This window comes from Alligator mississippiensis, chromosome 1, assembly GCF_030867095.1.
Source record: "Alligator mississippiensis isolate rAllMis1 chromosome 1, rAllMis1, whole genome shotgun sequence".
Lineage (NCBI taxonomy): Eukaryota > Metazoa > Chordata > Crocodylia > Alligatoridae > Alligator > Alligator mississippiensis.
The window spans coordinates 190,697,503-190,718,037 of NC_081824.1; the positions used below are offsets into that span (position 1 = coordinate 190,697,503).

At 43.9% G+C, this 20,535-nt stretch overlaps 1 protein-coding gene across 1 annotated transcript in view; it reads left to right on the plus strand.

The window, feature by feature from the left end:
- The window catches only part of LOC102565928 (potassium voltage-gated channel subfamily H member 1), a 92,286-nt gene that overhangs the window by 23,022 nt on the left and 48,729 nt on the right, over nt 1-20,535 (plus strand). The window contains exon 4 of the mRNA XM_059718163.1: nt 14,256-14,384. Coding sequence (XP_059574146.1) covers nt 14,256-14,384 — 129 coding nt within the window. The remainder of the gene's footprint in view (nt 1-14,255; nt 14,385-20,535) is intronic.

Consider the following 20,535-nt stretch of genomic DNA (forward strand, 5'->3'; position numbering starts at 1 on the left):
CATGCCTCCAAAGCCAAGTAAATAAGATGTTTTCATGGGATCTAAGGGTGGCCAGAGGAAGAAATCCTCTCAGCTAACCAGGGATTTGGCACAGCATAGCTATGCAGCTGCTACCCTGTCACTGGTAGAGCATATGGGCTGTGGTAGCATAGTTTCATAGTTTTTTAGCGGCTGGAAGGGACCTTGGGTTTCTCTGTGTCCCTCATGCATGTTTAAAGCAAAGTACTGTAAGAGGGAGCAAGGGCTCCTGTTACTTTAAAATGAAAAGGGCAGTAGGGCAAGATCTGCAATCTGGTGTAGGCAGCTGAGCAAAGGCCTGCTGCTAGAAAGTAAGCAGCCTGTAGATGACAAGGGATAGGAGCTACAAAACTGTGTGGTTATCCTGAAGTCAGCTGCCCTACAATAAGCTGTAAAGGGGCAGAACTCCAAGAAGTCAGATAAGTACAGACTGCTGAGCAGCTGGATTGGCTGCAGCAGAAGGGAGTAGGGTTATTAGTGGGCAAAGGAGAAACCCCTGTGCCTGGTTTAGAGAATCAAGTTCTGGTAGAAAGAGAGATAAGTCTAGCTCTAGGACCAGAGAAGGCAGACTGGCCCTGACCTCTTCAGAGAGAGGAGCTCCTGGGGCATGAGGCTGTTGGAGCTAGACCTATAGTCAGCCCAGAGAGCTAGAAGGAGACAGCTAAAAGGAGAGTAGGAATTGCTGTGGGATAGTGACCCAGAACAGGGTTGAAGTGTTTTAGTTTGAAACAGTTTGTTTGTGCTTCTGTTTCTGACTGGAGGTTTAGGTGTGTCTACATATGGTCAGTTGTGGGTCACAGGTTGGGTGCCTGGGAGGCATTCCCTGTTATACAGGGATGAGGCCAAGATACAGCTGTGCAAGGGTCAGGGACCTGGTGGACTAAGCCAAATGGCAGCAACAGCTCTGCATAGGTCAGAATGGAATAAGGCAGAACCTGTGAGGCATGGGTCTGGCTATGGGGGGGAAGTGAGGGCCAGGATTGGTGCCCCTCAGGTACAATTAGGGCCAGGAGGGCATGGGCAATGCTTACAAAGTGCAGAATATTTTTAAGTAGCAGACTGAGCAGCTGGTGATATAAGTAGGACCAAGGGTCTGGCTAAGGGATTTAAGTGCAACACCACCAGGGTCATCCTGGGACTCTGGGTCAGCTTCCTAAAGTAATGTAGCAATTGTGTGACAGGAAAAGCAGTGAGGGGGTACCCTTAGGAGCTGGAGTGGGCAGGTTTGAATGGGCCACCAGGAGAAGCCACAGTCACCCTCAAGGGTCTGTCCTGCTATAGGTATGTAGGCGGTGGAGAACGCTCCAGGCACTCCCCTGTCTTGAGTTGCAAGGCTCTAAGAAAAGACATTACGGAATAGAGGACCCTGAGCAAAAAAGGCCCCAAAGTTGTCATGTCATGGTCCTGTCACCTACTAGGACTTTTATATTGTAGGACAAGGACCATCCAGAGAGGAGGCAGCAACTGGTAAACAAAAAGTGATTTGTAAGCAGTTTTACCATGTGCTTAATTCTTGTGATATTAAGTAAAATACATATCTCAGTGGTCAGTCACTGGTGCTGCTTGCTCTTTATAAGCCAGTTAAATATGGTTTCTTCATGCATCTCCACTATACTCAAATGTATTATTACAAGGCTGTGCATTTTTTCAACTCACTGAAGTGTCACTATATTAGAGATACTAAAACCATTGGTGTTAGGGAGACCTTGCCTGATGATATACAATTGGAACCAAGCAATAACATAAAGGATTCTCAAGCATTTTCAAAACATCAACTGTATTCTTAAAGTGGCACCCTGTCTTTACCTTTATTGGCATGAAGACCAACCCTCTTTCTTCTCACATATGGTCCCATTGCAGTACTATGCCCAAACAAGCAACTGCTGTAACAAAGTCAATATGAGATAAAGCTGGAATAAAAGCTGGTTAAAAATGGCAAAGATTTTTCATTAAAAAGTTCAATGTTTTTTCAATCTATAGGATTCAAAAATGACCTTTAAATTTTTCATGAAGTACTTAGCTTTGAAATTTTTAATTGTTTTGGCTTCTCCCTGTTTTGTCTCTTTTTCCTTGCTTCCTTCTCCACCCCTCCCTCCCACACACTTTTTTCAAGTTAGATACTAAACTAGTAAGTGGAAGGAATAATATCAGACATAATATGAAAAACAACACAGCTTTGATTTACATTTTGCTGAATAAACAGAGCATTTTATAAAAATGAACCTTTTTGAAAAAAATGATCATCTCTGTATTTAATATAATTTTAGCAATTTTAAAATGTAAGGTATCAGGTGAGAGCAAGTGCAGGTAAACGAGACCTTCACAGTCATTGAAGGGGAACTGGAATTTAATCAGCAGGTTAACTTTCATCTTATACTTGGTAGCTTTGTGAACGGCAATCAGCCTTTTGTTAGCTATCAGTTTAGGGGGGTATTTTATGGGAGCCAGAGCAGACACACACAGTCAATAGCTGAAGTCATTTAATAACTTAACCAGAGCTGGTATACATCTTCTGATACAGTTGTCTAAACAACAGTGACCTGTTTGTTAATAGTTACTCTGCACTTTAGAAGGTCCATAATTTTACTGGTCTAGCATGTCTGAGAGTCCTAAACTGGTTTACAGCAATGACTTAGTCTGTTTTACCCTATGGAGTTGGCACACACAAGTCTACTCTAAAACATTGCAAGAGTGTTACTTTTCACAGAACTTGAAATTAAGATTCAGAGAGGAGCTCACAGAGCGGTATGTCAGCCCCTTAATTTCACAGCAGATATGTGAAGATTGCTACTGGTTATTTGAAGTATGTCTTCATAGGGCTGCAACTGCTGGAATTCTTCAGGCAAAGCAGAAGCAATTAGAATGATCAAATTTCCAGAGACCAAACAATCCCCAGAGTTTCATTGGTGGACCCCTTGACCTCAGTGAGGGTACATGAATGTCTCTGAGAGGAGACCGCAAAGAAGACTTTCCTAAATTTTGAATTTTGAGCAACACCACACAGGCTTACAGTAATTTCAAGGGAGAGCTGGAATTCCATTATTTTATTATAAGTTAATTTGCAACACTGCTAGGAATATTTTGCACAAGGAAATGTAAAGCAGTGCCAGATTGCACTGCAATCGGTGGACCTATGCCGACTTGCTCCTGCTGAGGATTTGGCCCAATATATTAAAAAAATTGCCTGTGTTCTTGGTAACACCTTAGATTATTAAAACTGACAGAGCTTTAAAAGCCTAATTTACTCCTCACTCTTTGTAGTAGTAGTTTTCTTTTTACATTTCTTATCCTGAAGAATGAAAATGAACACACAAATTACATCTGTAATATCTAGTTAGTTTTGTTTCCTTGTTCCCACTTATTAACAGTGGCATAGAGTTTCAGTTACTAACAGAGAAGAAGTGGGTTTCTTTTAAATATAGTGGCTTCTATTGCAATTGAAGCAACTATGTATGGTATTAAGTTTGTAAAAATGTGATTTTCCCAACCCTAACTCTTGTTGGAATTTGAAAAGGCAGTGTTTGCTTAAAATCTGAAAACCTTTTTTTACTTATTACACAAAGGTACCGCAGTGAAGAGATACTAAAGTAGTAAAAACTGAACCAGGCTCTAAAGAACAAAGACATAACTGCCTCCAGGCTTAAATATTGGTACTGAATGAGAGAGAGACTGTCCAACTAAAACAATAACCTTTCCGTTTCATACTGTCAGGTTCTTCAGTTGCAGCTGGACACTTCCTAGTCTTTGGCATGTGAAGGAATATGGGTGTATTACAGAAATTTATAAACAAATATTCACGTCCTCCAGCTGCACTTGGTCTCAGCAATGACATTCCACCACTGACAAATCACAGTGATGCATTTGGAAGAGTTGGATGTCTCGCAGACATAGTAGCCTCTTAGGGGAGTCTCTTAGTGAGGTTTTTGTGCCAGCCCTGGTCTGGCCAAGCGATGGGGCACAGGGTCCATGCTGATGTGATCCCAGGTGGCGTCAATGCACTGTAAAGTGGTTCAGATGAGTCACAGTTGATACTGTAGCTTGTGTAATGAAATGATGGCTGCAGAGGCTACTTCTCAGATCTACCCTGTAGCTGAGCAGCAGATTTCACTTGCTGGATTCTATGCTTTTCACTTGCATGCAGCCTGATGGCTCTGGTTGGGTACAGGTAGAGTGGATTTTTATCAGTAATGCCCATCTGCTTATTTCACTTATTGATGTTGTTTTTGCCAGCATACATCTTTCAGTGTACAAGTCTAGGCACTTAGATGGTACACCAAAGAAAGCCCATAATAGTGACCTGCAATTATACTCTCCCTATCCATTTTACTGGTCAAAATTCACTTAGGCCTTGAGCTTGCACTTTGCACATGATGAACTTCATCCATTTGATTTCTTTAAAACTACTTGTATCAACAGAAGACCATAAGAAGTGCCACACTGGGCCAGACTCATGGTCCATGTAGCCCAGTATCCTGTCCTCAGCAATGGCAGAGGTGGATGATATAGAGCAGGGGTGGGCAAAATACGGCCTACAGGCCGGATCTGGCTCATGAGACCATTCTATCTGGCCTGCGGGGCCCCCCCAAAATTTAGAAAATTAATTTTGAAGCCCTAGCAGGGCTTCTAGCCTGGAACCATGAGGCTGCACCATGCTGGAACTTCAGGTGGGGGGTAAGGGGGGGGCCGGGTGGGACCCTGGGCAGGGAAGGAGCCTGGGGAAAAGCTGAATGCAGGGAAAAGTGGCCCTTTGCCCACCCTGTGGCCTGTGCTCCCTGCTGCAGCCACTCGCAGCTGGCACGGGGTTGTTCTGAGCAGGCACGGGCAGCCCCATGCGGGCTGCGAGCGGCTACAGTGTGGGGTGCCGGGCGTGGAGTGGGCGAGGGGCCACTTTTCCTCCCTGCACTCAGCACTGGCTTGTAACCCATCCACGCAGCCAGCCTGGGCTTTGCACTGGCTCCAGGCTTGCCCATTGGGGCTGTGTGTGGTGGCAGCAGCTGCGGCCCCCCCACTTGCTGTACCAGGCAGCATTTGCTGCTGCTGCCCACCCGGAGCTTGCACGCTGGGCAGCACAGGGGCGGCAATGGCAAACATTGCCTTGCGCAGCTAGCAGGGGGGCCACAGCTGCTGCCGCCGCGCGCATCCCTGATGAGCAAGCCTGGAGCCAGCATGGGGCCCAGGCTGGCAATGGGGGCGGCTTACAAGCTGGTGCTGAGCGCGGGAGAGGAAAAGCAGCCCCTCGCCCAACCTGTGCCTGGCACCCCATGCTGCAGCCTCTCGTAGCCTGCATGGGGCTGCCTGTGCCTTCTCAAGACATCCCTGCACAGGCTGCGAGTGGCTGCAGCAATGAGCGCAGGACAGAGGGGGGGCGAGGGGCTGTTTTTCCCCAGGTTCAGCATTAGCTCATTACCTGCCTGTATCATGGGGCTGGGGGGCACTGGGAGTGAGCAGGAGCATGGGGCCTACACCGGTGTCCCAGGGCCAGCGCTGGCAGGGCCTAGAGCAGGGTGGCAGGGGTACAGGGTCCCGGGTGGCAGGGGCTCTATGGAGTCGGGCCAGCTCCCCCCTCTCCCTGATGGTGCAGCCCAGCCCGGCTCCACAGACTCCTGCCAGGCTGCGCCTCGCTCTGGGCCCCACCAGTGCTGGCCCTGGGACATTGGTCCCAAGATGGTGACCAGGGGGCAGAGCACCTGTCAAGGGGTGGGGCTAACCATGTGGTCCTCGACAGCTTGCCAAAACTGGGTAAGCGGCTGTCTGTCCAAAATAATTGCCCACCCCGATATAGAGGGAGAGCTTTGGACTGGATCTACCCGTATTCAGTGGCATGCACCATTATTGGTTTAGAGATGCCAAAGGAAACATCTTCATCCATTCTGTTCAGTAGCCATTAATAGGTCATTCATGAGTTTACCTAGTCCCTTTTTGAACCTGGCTATGCTATCTGCCTCTACTATCACCTGTGGTAATGAATTCCACAAGTTAACTACCTGTTGTGTTAAAAAAAAAAAAAGGACAAAAACTTTCTCTTGTTAATTTTAAACCTTTCAACTGCTAATTTCAGTGGATGCCTCCTACTTCTAGTATTCTGGGACTCGGCGAACAAAACAGATTATACTTGTAGTGTTTCCAAAACAGAGTTCTTACTTTCTAAATTGTTAGTACAAACCACAGTGTGAGATCAGAGGGCATAGGCACCGACTTTTTTTGCTGGTGGATGCTTGCAGGTGTAACCCCCCCCCCCCCCAAAAAAAACAAAACAAAACAAAAAACCAAAACAAAAAACTTGGTGCTTTACTTTTAATTTGGCACGTTCCCCCACAGCACCCTGCTCACACCCTGAAGAGGTAGCATGTTACTTCAACCTGACTCTGCAGCATCTGAAAAGATTGGGAGCTTTAGTGCAGCTTTTTTGGCACTTTTATCTAATAGCTGATTGAATTGGCTTTAGCTAAAGGTGCCAAAAAGCCCTGCTGAAGAGCCTGATCTTTACAGATGCTGCATGGCTGGGTTGAAGTAACCCGCTGCTTCTTTTGGTAAATGGTTGTTTGTTTGTTTGTTTGTTTGTTTTAACATCTACAAGCATGGCTCTGTGGGTGCTGAGCATCTGCTAATTTTTTTTGGTGGGTGTTTGAGTCCTGGAGCACTCATGGAGTTGGCACTTATGTTAGACGGCGGAGAAAATGAAGTTGTTAAAAGCAGAAGAACAAATCCTCAAGTGGTATATAAGGTGGTCAGGATCTTCCAGATGAAGATTTAGCCCAGTGTTTGTCTAATGAGAAACCCAACCACCTTTTCTGGTCAAATACCTATGCCTAAGTTCTGTTGGCTTCAGGAAGGCCAGACTACTACGGCTGGGTTTCATCAAACTGATAAAGCAAGTTCCTGTTGCCCTTGGTGACTTTACATGGCTTATGTATTGACAGCAGCTTATTCTTGCAAATTTCTCTAATATCATGAGTGCAAAGACTCTTTCCAATGACATCCCTTTTCTGAAGAAAGTACAAGGAAAATCTTGATTTCTGTCTTCATTCCTCCCCACCCCCCGACCACCTAATAGTACATTGAAGAACTTGATATCATATAAATCATCTCCAAATAAATGTAGTATCAGAGCAGGTTCCAAACCAATTTCTCGTCTTTTTTCACCCTTTACGATTCTAATGTGATAGAGCAACCTTTGTGTGCAGTGATTCCACCTTCAGGGCATTGTAATTGATTTTCTTTTTCTTAGTATGTAAAGGTCAGAACCTTTAGAACCGTTACCTGCTAGTGTAAAATGGCATTGACTGCTGAAAATGTGGAGACAGCAGCTTTTAAAGCACTGGAAAAGGCGTCATAAGGCCTATGAGTATTATCATTCTGTGGTGAGTGCTCCTCCATACTAAGCTGGTTTGTTCTCTGCACGCAGCACACTGAGAGGCAAAATCTATAGTAAGACTTGTGCTTTTTATGGTCAAATGTCAGAGACTCCTCTCTGGTCCTAGTTAAAAATTGAGTTGGCAATATACCCTGTCTAGCCTCTCATGATCACATCTACTTAGATTGCTAGTTAATTAGTACTGGGCAGAAAGCATGGCCTTTAAGACAGGTAGAAAAAACAGTGTAAAAATGAGTGCAGCGAAAGTGAAATATGAATGGGGAGAATGTAAAGGTTAGCTCTATTTCTTCTGTGACTGAAATGCAGCTGTCTAATTTGTTGAGTGCAGTAGGATTGATGAAGACATAACATACACTTCCATTCTTTTCATTTCCATACTGTTTGATAGTTTTACATTCAAAGTAATACCCATGGCATGACTGTTTGATTGGAACATGAGAATGTGCTAGAGTTGTGTTGTTTATACCAAAGGTACCCAGTTCAGGAACACTTTAGCACTGTTGGTTCATTTATCAAGTGAATTATTTTCACTAGGTTTTCCATGTTTATCTTTCTTCTCTTTGTGAAGAAATGCATTGATCTCTTGTATTGTTATTTTAAAATGATTTTTTTTGTGGTTAAAATGATATTGCTATATCCTTGGGTAAAAGTGCCAGGTAGGAATAAAATGCATATTTATACATCAGTAAATCCTCATGCTGTCTTTCACTTTACAGGAGAGGAAACTAAGGCAAGAAGGATCTGTGTTGTAGATGTTAGGAGAGAGAGAATTTGGAGCTCCTGGCTCATCTTTGTACTACAGTAGCTGCCTACGGTTCCATTCAAGAGCAGACCCCCCTGTGCCAAACTCTGTATATACCCATAGTAAGAGAAGGTCCTACACTAAGCATATTGCAATCAAAATAGACAAGACAGAAATTTTGGAGAAGACATTTAGGAAGATTAAATGTCTTATCCAGAAAAGAATTCAGTACAGCTACAGCTTGCCTATACCTTTCAGTGTGTCCCCCACAACCCAGATCACAGACTCCTTTTCCAGGGCAGAGCTGAGAACAGAACTTTAGATCTCTTAAGATCATGGTTAGTTCTTTGACTCTGAGACTTTCCTTCCTCTCCTGGGTCTTGTCTCAGGCCTCTAGAATTCACCCCTTTCTTAGTCTTGGATTTGCTATTCAGTTGTTATATTACAATGTAGCATGATCCCAAGGGCTATTTGTCATTATGTTTTACAATTTTCCATGTTTCTTACTAACTGTTCATAATGCTTCCTTATAAACTTAAAAATGAAATTCCTTTTCCTTTTGAAAAATGAGTCCTATTCCATTAGGCAAACACTGGATTCTTTCACTGTTGACTTCAAATTTAACAGAAGTCATGGCTCAGGAGTGTTTACTTCTTTGTTTGTGCACTAGTGTCTTCATTGATTTTTGCAAGGAAGAATGTTTTCCAACACTAAAGTAGAACATAAATGAAAGTAGTTGGGTTGTTGGAAACACTTTAAGCTGTCCATGAACAGCTGTACAGCAGTGCCTTGTGGGAAGTCTTCCTCACTTTACTCTATGAGCTCTTATATACCTCAGCATGTCTAAATTGAGGATTAAATGTTGAAAATAGCTTTTGTCATTAAACTAGGTATTTTTGAGCCTTCTGTCAGTAGTGACTGTCTGGCCAAGAGAGGACATCAGCTTTGATGCTGAGGGCATACTGGCTGCTTGTAAGAGGTTGAAATCCTAGTTTCCAGGCAGATTTATTACCAGTTTACTTTTAGAGCTTTCCTGTTTAATATTTAAATAAACTGTTTAATGTTTAAAAAGTAAAATTCTTTTGATAATTAAACTGCTGCACAGAGAAGAACTTGGAACAGCCGCAGCTTGCCAAACCTTTTAGTATATTCCCACAGCCCCAGATTCCAGACCAGCTGTGAAGTACCTCTGAGCTGCAAGAGCACTGTGGGTAATTGCATGCAAATGTGCATGATAGACATCCCATTATGTAGCATTCCTATATCCAGGACCTGTTTATCTCTAGAGACATTTAAACCAAGACTAGGCAAAGCCTATGAAATACCTAGTGAGGACCAAATTTGCACTAGCCCAGGGGGGAGGTATTGGATGATCTAATATAATTTTTGATTTGTATTATCTAAGCTTTTCCTATTCTACACACAGCTCTAAACACAGTTCATGGTTATACAGTCATGAATACAAGCTTTACTTTGTCCTGTGAGTGTGGTGTGCTGGCCTACTGGACCTACAGAAGCTATCGAAAGATTAGCTGTCACCAGAAGAGCCTTCTCTGGTTTCTGGCTAACCAGAAACTCTGGTGTTTCCTGCTGATGACCTAGCCACATATCCTCCTTGACTCTAGATAAAATGTTTATCAAGCAGTTCCAGTGGTTTGCATGCAGCGGCTTGCTTCATGAGGAGAAAGAGGTTGCTTCTTGGCCTTTTGTATGCTGAGCTTGTGTCTAGTCTACAGTCTGGATTTGTTCCCTGTTCATATCTGATTAAGGTTTTGACATAGATCTACCAAGCCTATAATAAAAGCATGCTGTCTCAAGTAATTTATTTTTTTGAGACCAGGTACCGCATCTACTTTTCCCCTGGTATGCTTCAGGTGGCAAAGTGATGATGGTGCTTTCTCAGAATAACCTTCCCTGGGCTAGAACAGCTTCTTCAAGATGACCAGAAGGAGTTCCTTCCTCTTCCCATGTTCAGATTATCCTGAAGTATTTTGTTTTAGCATAGGATTTAGGAGGAAGAAATTACAGCAGGAATTAAAACCAGGAGGGGTCTCTCTAGCCACTTGTTTTCAGTTGTCTTTATACATCATCAAGATAGTTAGGGATAGATGCTTTAGGAATGAGGGGTAGAATTGTGCAATTCAGCATAAAACCTGTAAAGCTTAAATTTTAATACAAGTCTAGCACCAAGGGAATTCCCTGCTGTGCTGCAGGGTTATATTTGGGGTGCTTCTGTGTGAAAGAACACACTAGTCAAAAAGCCAGGGGATGCTAGCTATGGGTAGCTACTCTAATTGCATGGAGAAGTAGGAGGAAAAGCTGGACCAGGATTTAAGGTTGTTGATGTGGGGTGGGATGTGACCAAGGCTGGATATGTGTGTTTTCGGTCAGCATGCAGACATCTCATACCTCAGAGCAGAAGGAAGAGAGCTGCGTGCTCAGCTGAGTATCTGACCAGGATAGGGCCATGCTAATCCTTAAAGTGGCTAAAAGATGATCAAAGGAAAGAAAGAAGAGTGTACAGAGAATAATAATTTCACCCAAGGAATTTGGTTTCTCTGCAGCTAAGGCTTCTAAGCTAGTTACTAACTTAATATTTTTGCTGGGCCAGTTATTCTGCTTTCATTTCTTGTTATTGTTTGGGTTCTTTTTCTTTTGTTGTTGGTGTTGATGTCGTTCTGAAGAATATTTAGCTCCCGTCTCAAAATGGAACTCAACATTTCCATGCTCCAGCCTCTTCCACAATGGGCTATCAGAGATTCTGTACTCATCTATTGCATTACCCTGCTTTGTGTTCTGAATCTCCATCTTTCTGTTTACTCTGCCGTTCGTAGAGATTGCTGCACATATGGTAGGGAAGCTTATCTGGGGTTTGTGACAGGATATTACAGGCACTTCCAATGAGAGATATTAAAAATTAAGTTTCCTTTATGGAATCTGTCCAAGGTCTTCTGAGCTGCTCTTATCTCCTGTGGCCTCAGAAGACTACTCCTTGCCGAGATTGGGGGCAAGGTGGATGGTGTGCTGAGACCCTTCATACATTAGGACAGAAGGGAAAAATCCCCCTTTGCTTATTTCAGCAAACCGTTTGTGAGCTGCCTGAGGTTTCTTGCTTGTTCCTTTGGTAGCACTGAGTATCAAGAGTAGTTTGTTGTGGCATTTCCAAAATGGTAGTAGTGTTGCCAGCTTTGGCCATTTTCAAGGGGCCTAGGCCAAGCTGCAGAAGTGTAGCTAATGGAGAAGGCCCCAAAGCCCATTTCAGAGTGACCATAGAATGAATCTCTGCAGATGTGACAACCAGCTTGGTCAGAAAAGTAAAGGGCTATGTCCAGGTAAACCAGTAATGGGATCCAAACAAACAAAGCACAAGGCCTGAAAGGAGATATTATTAAGGAAGACCTTAAATTAAATATTCCCAATATAATGGATCATAACTGTATCTTAAAATGTTGGTAGTAGTGATTGATGTAGCCAAATATATTAGATGTTGTTTGTCAGTGAAGACCATAAAGTAAGATGAAGAAAAAACAGGACAGTAGCAAGCAGAATTCCATAGTGGTGAAGGAAGGTGATAGAAGACCCTCCCTTCTTCTTTCCCAAGGATCAGGGTTGTCAACCAAAGAAATTTTTGTACTGACAATCTGAGAACTTTTCACTGACAAACATTTTTATTGACCATGAACTTTTTACTGGCAGTAAAATAAATGTTCTTGGGTTGGCAACCCTGTGGGGCTGCATCAGTGGTTTTACACCCTGCTGCCCCCACCACAGGGGTCCTCTACACACCTCCTACCCTAACACCTCTGACTGCACCTTGTACCATGCTGCCCCCTCAATCTTACCCCTGCTGGCCCTGCTCCCTTCCATCCCAACACGGACCTCAGAAGAAGCCTACCTATAACTCAGTAGTGTTACAGGATGAGAAGAAGCAGCACATGGCTATATGGGGTGGGGTCTACAAAGCACTGAGAAATGGCTTCTCACAGGGTGCTGCACTCCTGCTCACACAGGAGGTGGCTCTGCTCTGTTTTGTCTGTGCTTCATTCAAGTTCCAGCTGTCCAGCTTCTTTCTGAGAGAGAGCTTTCCAAAGCAGATGAAGTCTGATTGTTTTTACAGAGGGCTTATATTTATTTACAGACTTTACTAACAGACATTTTTATCCTTTTTTTAAACTTGCTGTCCATAAATTTGTAGACAGTTGGCAACCTTACGGAGGACATAAATCCCAACTAATTGACACCTTACAAGTCTACAAGAGATCTGGTTCAGCCCAGTCCCAAAAGTTTCAGTGAAACAAAAGAAATGTTAATGCAACCTATCAGGGAAAAATATTAGAATAAGCCATCTATAAATATATAGGGTATAGGATGGAAGGAAATTGGGAGAGCTCAGAAAATTCAAGAAAATCTGCTGTAGTCTGAGTGCCATTGCACCCTTCCCACCACCTCAAAGCTCTCTAGGCAGTCTGGGTAAGAATCTCTGTTGTATTGTCATTGAACAGGCTTTGGGAAAAATGTTTGTTTTTGTGCTTTGGAGCGTAAGCAATAAAAGGTTGGGCTGTAGACATGTCTCACTCTTTTATCAGTAGTGAACTCTGCAAGTTTACCTGTAATCCAGATAACACTTGCCTGTGTCACTAGCAAGAGATGCAGCTTGTTTACAGTGACCTGTGCAGGGCTGTGATTCTCCATCCCCCTTTTATACAATAATCAGTGTTATTTAAAAAAAAAATTATCTTCAACAGGGGCTTTTAATACCTGCCTGAGATGAACAGGGCATTTCAGACCTCTGAGAGAATTCCAAGCTTTCTGCAGAAATGTGCACTGGTTACATTTGGCTTGCCTCTCTGTATCTTAGTATGTACCCAGAGCAAGCAGAGACTGATTCTTTTTGAATGAAAGCTGGAACTTTGAAAAATGAGATGGTAGGTTTAGACAGCTACAGGCATGACATACGGAAACATACTACCTGTTTCTGAGCCCTCCAGACTACTGAAGTCCCCCATTCACCAAGTTTTGGCAGTTGTGGCTTCTATGAAATGAATCACCAGGGATCCTAGTTTTCTCTGATTTAAAAAAATTAAATGCCAATCGACATGTTTCCATGATTAAAATGAAACACCATTATATAGATGTATCTATATATTAGTGGTGTTTCATTTAAATCATGGAAAAATATGGATTTGGGTTTACTTTTTTTTAAACTGAAAATTGGGGATTTTTTAAATTGGAGAAAACCAGGATCCCTGATGATCAGAGTTCTGTTTCAAGTGGAGAAGGGTACGATCATTGTGACTGACAGCTTCTTGACAGCCTCAGCAGAAACAGGAATGATTAAATGGACATGGAGACTGAATTACTTTCTCTTTCCTTGAAGTGATCTGTTTAATCAGAGCTTAGTTAGAAACTTGTTTGGTTGCTGTCTATGTGGTATCTCTTATGGGAAAGAGATCTTTGATTTTCAGATCTTTTAATTTTGCAAGTTCATTATCGCCTCAGCCCTTTATGTAATTATACAGGTAAAGTGGTATGAAAGTGTAACCTACTGTCACTCACAGTCCCCAGACCCGATTTGATCACTCTTTCATAGGCGTAACTTCACTGTTCTCCATGGCCCCTGGGGAGAGCAGTTCTGTGCTCAGGTGCTGTCTGTCTGCCAACCTGGTTCTAAAGCTTTGCTGCTTCATAACAGCTGTCAAGGGACCTAACTGAACCTTCCCTTCCCTTCCCTCCCCACCCCCAATATTGGGAAGTGTGGTAGTGCAATATAACCACCGTTGTTCATTTCCTGGGCTCTGCCAGGAGGAAGGTGTGACCGTTTTTGAGGCACTGACCTTTTGTACTCAATTTGGATATGTAGGTCTCAAAGCATTTTTATAAAGGTAGGTAAAATAATCTTTAACCATTTTGCAGATGAATCACTGATGGAGTGAGAGACGCGCACAAGATTATACAGCTAATCAGTAAAGGAGCTGAGACTCTAATTCTTTTGAGAGATGCTTCATTTTTCCTATAGGATGTTTGTAGTTACGATGGCTTTTCCTGAAATCTGAATATCTAAATGAGTGCATTTAATGTTCTGTCTGCCATTGACCAACTTTTTGATATTTTTTTCCCCAGGGACACCTGTCTGGTTCTTTGTGAAAATTGCTCCTATTCGAAATGAGCAGGATAAAGTGGTTTTATTTCTTTGCACTTTCAATGACATAACAGCTTTCAAACAGCCCATTGAGGATGATTCATGCAAAGGTTGGTTTTTCTCACTGTACAGTTGCATATTTATGCTATTTTTGCTTGTTTCCTCTGAGGCAGCTGATGTCCTATAACTCCAAATGCCTAAGAATTAGCCATTAAAATAGCATGCCATAGAAGGCTTTGCCTTTACTAGTACAGCCCATGTTGTATGGCTGCAAATTTTACCTAAGCTGGAATGGTATTGGCCAGTGCCTGGAAGGACGGCCTCCATGGAAAAATCCAAGCATGGCAGAAAGTAGGCTTTTATCAACCATAGGCAGCACTCTTTCTTTTTAAGTCAGTATTGTCCAATGGCCCAGTATCAAACTGGGCATGGGGCCGTTACAAGTGTCAGCCTGTGGATGAGACCTAAACCTGAGGTGCTGACCACTTGTAAGTAGCAAAGAGTGCTGAGTTCCTCCTATGAAGCCTTCAGCCATTGTGGCTCCTTTGGAGGCTGAAACTGCTTAGCTTCTCTGAGTTGGACCAAGAACCCACAATGCTTTTTGGAACAGCTGGTGCTACCCCTCCTGTTAGAATCTTGCCCAGGTTTGGGTTATTTAATTCTACCTGCCTAAATATAGCTCTAATTACAATAGGTCTGATATTCTTGAGTCATTATCTTTACTGACATCCATGAAAAGGCTTCTAATGACTTCAGTAAGAATCAGATCGGGCCTTATCTGTACAAAATTGCTATGTATGGCCACTGCATGCTGCTTCAGTCCATTGGTGAATCCACTCAGGAAGTGATAGCACTTCATTGTAAAATATATTCAGGCCCTGATCTTGCAAACTCATGCATATGAGTGGAGCTCTGTGCCAAGGTGGAGAATAGTTTGTGAAAAGCCTTGGATCCTCTGGGGTGAAAGGTACACAAGTACAAAAATATACTCTCTGCCAAGCTACCTGTAATAAATATTTTTGATGATTGATTTTTCCATTACTTCAATAAAACTAGAAAATGTATCTTGTAATCGGAAAGGTCTGGTCAATAGAAAATGGTTTTCTACCCTGTGTGTAGTGGTATTCCTTATATTCTGACAACGACTGACAGCGGAAATAAATCTGTATTATGTACTAAAGTTTGCCCTCATTTATTTGTTGGGAATGATGGTTCTTGATTCATTTAATCAGTCACTGAAGTGGGGTTTTCTTTTAGGAACGATAACCCATAGTTTCTGTCTGTGCTGCTGCTGAGATGAACTTTCTCCTGCAGATTCTTTTAACATGGTAGTGAACTATTACTCCGTAAAAGAGACTCATTCTCACTCCTGAAGATAAGGGAATATTCAATTTTTGTAAGACGGGAAGGGAAGGAAAAGTAAACTCTAATCAGCATTTGAAAGCACTTCCTACTTTTCAGTTTGTAGAATATACTGTTTCTACAGGAATGATGATAGTGCTCAGCAGTTTCATGTCCAAAGTAATGTGGAAAAATTAAGCCCATTAAAACTTACAACAGATAGGCAGATGAAGATAAACACCAAATTTAAAAATCTGTGTGATTAAAGCTAGACACCTAAATAGGAGTGGTCTGATTTTTTCAAAGGAGTTAAGCATAACTTCCACAAACTGGCTAAAGTGACTTATCCAAGACTGCAAAGGGTAGAAACGGACATCTGATTTTTCATTTGTGCTGCCTTAAAAAGCACAAATGTGGAGCAAACTGATGTCCTTACTCTTTGTTGTGCTACATGACCCGAAAATCAGCAGTGCAACAAAAGGTAGTAGTAGACTCTGTCACCTTATTGCGGCAGGTGTCTATTACCTTGCAGCGCTGGGAGGGGGATATTCTAGCTTTCTCAGCTGCTTCAGACCCACACTGGGTTGGGGAGCACCTCAGCATTTCCTGCTGCTCCAAACCTGTGGGTTTGGGGAACTAGGAAATGCTTGGGTGTTTTCTCACCCAGCCAACTCCCTAAGGTTGGCTGAGTGTGGAAGCACTTTTTCCTGCTGCCCTAGACCCATGGTGTAGGCCTGGAGCAGCTGGGAAAGAAGGGATATCACATTGCTCCTTGTCCCATATCCTCAAGGGTGGAACAAGGGCAACTTATGTTTTGCCCAGTGAAGTGAACCAGCTGTGCCATGACGCATTGCAGCACAGCTGAATTGCTCCTTTTGGCAATGTCTGTTTCTAGCCAAACACTCTGCAAACACCAAGAGAATTTAAAAAGCATAAGTAAACCTTCATTATTGGGTCTTAATAAATGTTTGTGTGAAAAACCCAGGTCTGGGATGTCAAATTTTGGAATGTGAAAGGATTGTTATCCAAGGAGGTCCTGCTGTAGCAGGTGGAGGGACCCTGGGTTCTCCTAGTTCCCAAAGCTGTTCATGCATTTTACCCTATGACAGTTACGTTAAATAAGTCAGATACAGATGCAGGCAGCATTCCCTCTAAGCTGTGTGGTGTGCGCAGCTGCACAGGCGTGCCTGGCAGCGCTTCACAAGCACGTCTGTGTGCCGTGCACGCCACACAGCTTAGAGGGAATGCTGGATGCAGGGCTGGAGTCATGCTGTTGTTAGCTGTGGCACTGTTCTAGATTGATTTTTTTTTAAAAAAATATTATTATTTATTTTTATTTTTTTTGTAGAAGGGGGGCAGTGGGGTTGCATTGATGTCAGGGGGAAGGGATGCTGGGTGAACAGGGTGACCTGGAAACCAGTGGCTCACTGATCCATAGTATGCCCACTCTACCCTGCTGTGCAAGTGGGATGTGTCAGTGTAGAAGTATAATTTCAGGAGAGATTTGGCAGTGGAGTGAGATGCACCAGTAAAACAGGGCAGCAGAATGTTGAATATTTTACATGCCTGGGAAAGTCGAAGACCTTGATGCCTGTTACTGCTAGTCCCACCAGGCTTTCTTTTCCCTTCTCCAAACCAGACATGCACTGGTTCCTGGTAGAAATTCCAGGTAATGTTTTCCAGCAGGCTACTTCTTCATCAAGAAGTACTGAGGATGGCCACTAGGAGGCTTTCCAAATAGGTCAGTCTGGGCATCTATCCCAATAGCATGGGGAAGGGGTTCAAGCAGACACAGCACCATTTGAAGAAGCCTGCTCTCTGCCCTCAATGTTGTTCATGCAGTTTTCCTAGTGAATCTTCAGTACACGCACAGAAACAGTAAAAATGAGGGCTCACTTCCTCCCTACCTGCACTAGGGCAGCATCTGCTTCCTTAAGCCACAGTCAGTCTCCCTCCTGCTTGTTCCCTGCCTGTCCCCAGGATCATAGGCAACTGGTGCTGCCTTAGTTGGGGGGGGGGGGACGTGCCCCCCCCTGCGACCAGTCCTGCCGACCGGGCGGGTGCTCTTACAGCTAATCCTGCTGACTGGGGGGCGGGAATCCCCCCCCCACGGCCGATCTTGCTGCCCAGGGGGAACCCTGCAGCCGATTGCTGCAGCCACTTCTGGGAGTGGCTGCAGCCGCTTCTGGGAGCAGCTGCAGCTGTCAGTCAGCGCTTGTGGGGGGGGGGGGGGAGGGCACTGGCACTCCCGCCTGCCCCCCCTGCCCATCACCTAAGCGGCAAGCGTGGCCGCTCAGGGGGTGCACTGGTGTTCTCAAGGGGTGCGTGTACACCTCCGTGCATTCCCTACGTATCACCACTGCCCAGGATGCTATTCCTCTTGGCTATTCAGTAGCCTAGCCTCAACAAGGCAGGGTGGGGAGGAACCCTGAGAGCCCAGGCTGGCCCAACCTGGTTTAATGGTTAGGTTGTCTTGTAATGTAGGAGGTTAGAGGTCAAATATCCACAGAGGAAGGCAAACCTAAAACTTAGGTTTCTACTGTCCTGGATAGTGCTGTCGGTCCTAGACAAAAGTGTGCGCAGTATCAAACAGTTTCTAATTGTGATTTTTGATTAACAACAATTTCTGGGGTTACACTGCACTTCAGTGTGTCAATGTTGAAACCTGAGTTGCAGTGGAATGTAAATGGAGTTTGCTATCTCTGGTGCATTGCTGTATTGCTTCTGAGCACATTCAGTAGAGACAAAATTAGTTAGTTGCATAGGCCAGAGCTACATCTCCATAATGTATTTAGCTATGTACCTGCTATTCAGGCTGTTTTATACAAAGTAATGTAGTGACTTGTCTCACTTTACATCTCAGCAGGAAAACAGAACTCTGTCCTTTCTGTAGAACAGGGGTGAGTAATTATTTTGGCTGGAGGGCCACTTAGTGAGTTCTGGTGAATTGTCAAAGGACACAAGGATACCCTCATCCCTTGACAAGTGCCCTGCTCTCTGGTTGCCATCTTGGTACCAGAAGTCTCGCTCCCTAACCCCTGATCTTTGTCACAGGAAGTCCCTGCCCTTGCTCTGAAAGTACTCTTTTTGGGAAGGGAGTTTGCCATCTTGGAACTGGGAAAAAAAACCCAAATTATATACTAAAAATCTAACATCTACAATAACATATTTTAATTTTATTTTAAAAAAGATATTTTTGTCCTGATTTGTGTGCGTTTGCATTGTGTATATAGAGGTGATTACATAATAGCTCAAAATGAAATCTTACCCTTGAATAGTGTAGAGGGGTGCAGGGGGGGTGTATGAGTGGGTGGGTATGGGGCTTGTGGGAAGCTGTGGGTATATGTTGGGCGTGGGGCTATGTGTGGATGTGGGTGGTATGGAGGCCTTGTGTGTGGGGTGTTTCTGGGGTGTGTGTGGAGGGGGAGGATGGCTGGGTGTGTGTGGGGGTGTGTGGGTGGGTAGCAGTGAGCAGGGCTCCCCCCAGAGGCCTGGGGGTGGGGTGTGGGGAGGGGTGTGGATTGGTGTGGTGTTTGTGGGGTGTGTAAATGAGTGCAGGGGAGAAGAGGGTTTGTGGGTATGGTGAGGTGTGTATGGGAGCCCTCCCATGCACACCCCCCTAATCCAGTCAGCACCTGCCCTTGCCCTGCAACAGCCTGGAGCCCATGCGCCTTGTGATGCCTTCCCACCTCCACCAGCAGTGTGGGGCTGCTGCAGGAATCACTGGGCAGCGCTGAGGGGGAGGGGCTGCTTTTACCCTCATGCTGAGGACCCTTCTGCCCCGCCAGCACTGCTGTTGCTGCATCTGTTCAGTGTGAGCACGCGAGTCTGCAGCAGGCGTGGGGTGGGTCTGGGCTGCATGCGGGTTCCCGCCAGTACTGCGGGGCTGGGGCCAGTAGCTGTTGCCACCTGGGCTGCCTAGAAAGGCAGTTCAATGCAGAGCCCCCCAGCCTCACTGTGTGCCCGGGGGTAGCAGGATATGCCAATTTAGGATGATGCCTAGGCCAGGTGGAACCGAGGGACCTGCCGCAGGCCAGATCTGGCCCGTGGGCCATCCTGCAGAGGGCAAAGACTTCTGTCCTTCTCAATGTCTTTTCAAAGAGAAAATTACTTTTTTGACCAAAACAAAATTCACAAAAATGTTTCACTTATAATTTGTGACCAAAGGGGAAAAGCCCTGGAAAACTGAAACCAAATACTTTTACTAAAAATGCTGTTCAAGTTTCTGGGGGGTTTTTTTCTTCAGTTTATCACTAACATTTTTTTAGTTTTATTATCTTTTTCAAATTTTTGATGGGAGAAAATGGCATTGATAAACTTGTTTGTTATAACTTTGTATGCAAACAGATCTTTCAAAATGTTCAGTTAAAAGCCTGCTGGCTTATTTGCATATGAAAATGAAACATTTACATATGCAGATGTAGCTGCATATATGTTGGGGTGTGGCCATAGGTTGGGGATCTTTATAAATCAGGCTTTGCAGTTCTGCTTAAAGGAGGATGTTACTTCATGCAAAAAGAATAGCTCTCCTTTCATCTCCATCTATTGAGCGTGCTTGGTTATGGATTAAGTTATCTGCCATCAGTTGTTAATTTCAAGCTTGTTTGTAAACTGCCAGAATCATTGTGGTTTACTAAGGGATGCGTGTCTAGCACTAATGACAGGAGATTGATATGTACACAGAAATGAATAGGCACCTTTTATCTAATGATGAATCAGACGAACATGGATGGAAATGGCACAGTCCATTCATTTTATCTTTTAAAGTAATAATCACAGGTATTAGAAAGGATAAGATTTAAAAACTCTCTAAAGCCTGGTAATAGGTATGCCTTTCACTGTAGGCTCTTTTGTGATTTGGTTCATGAAATTTGTTCACTTTTAATAGCAGTATAATTCATGACTACTATGTAAATTTAG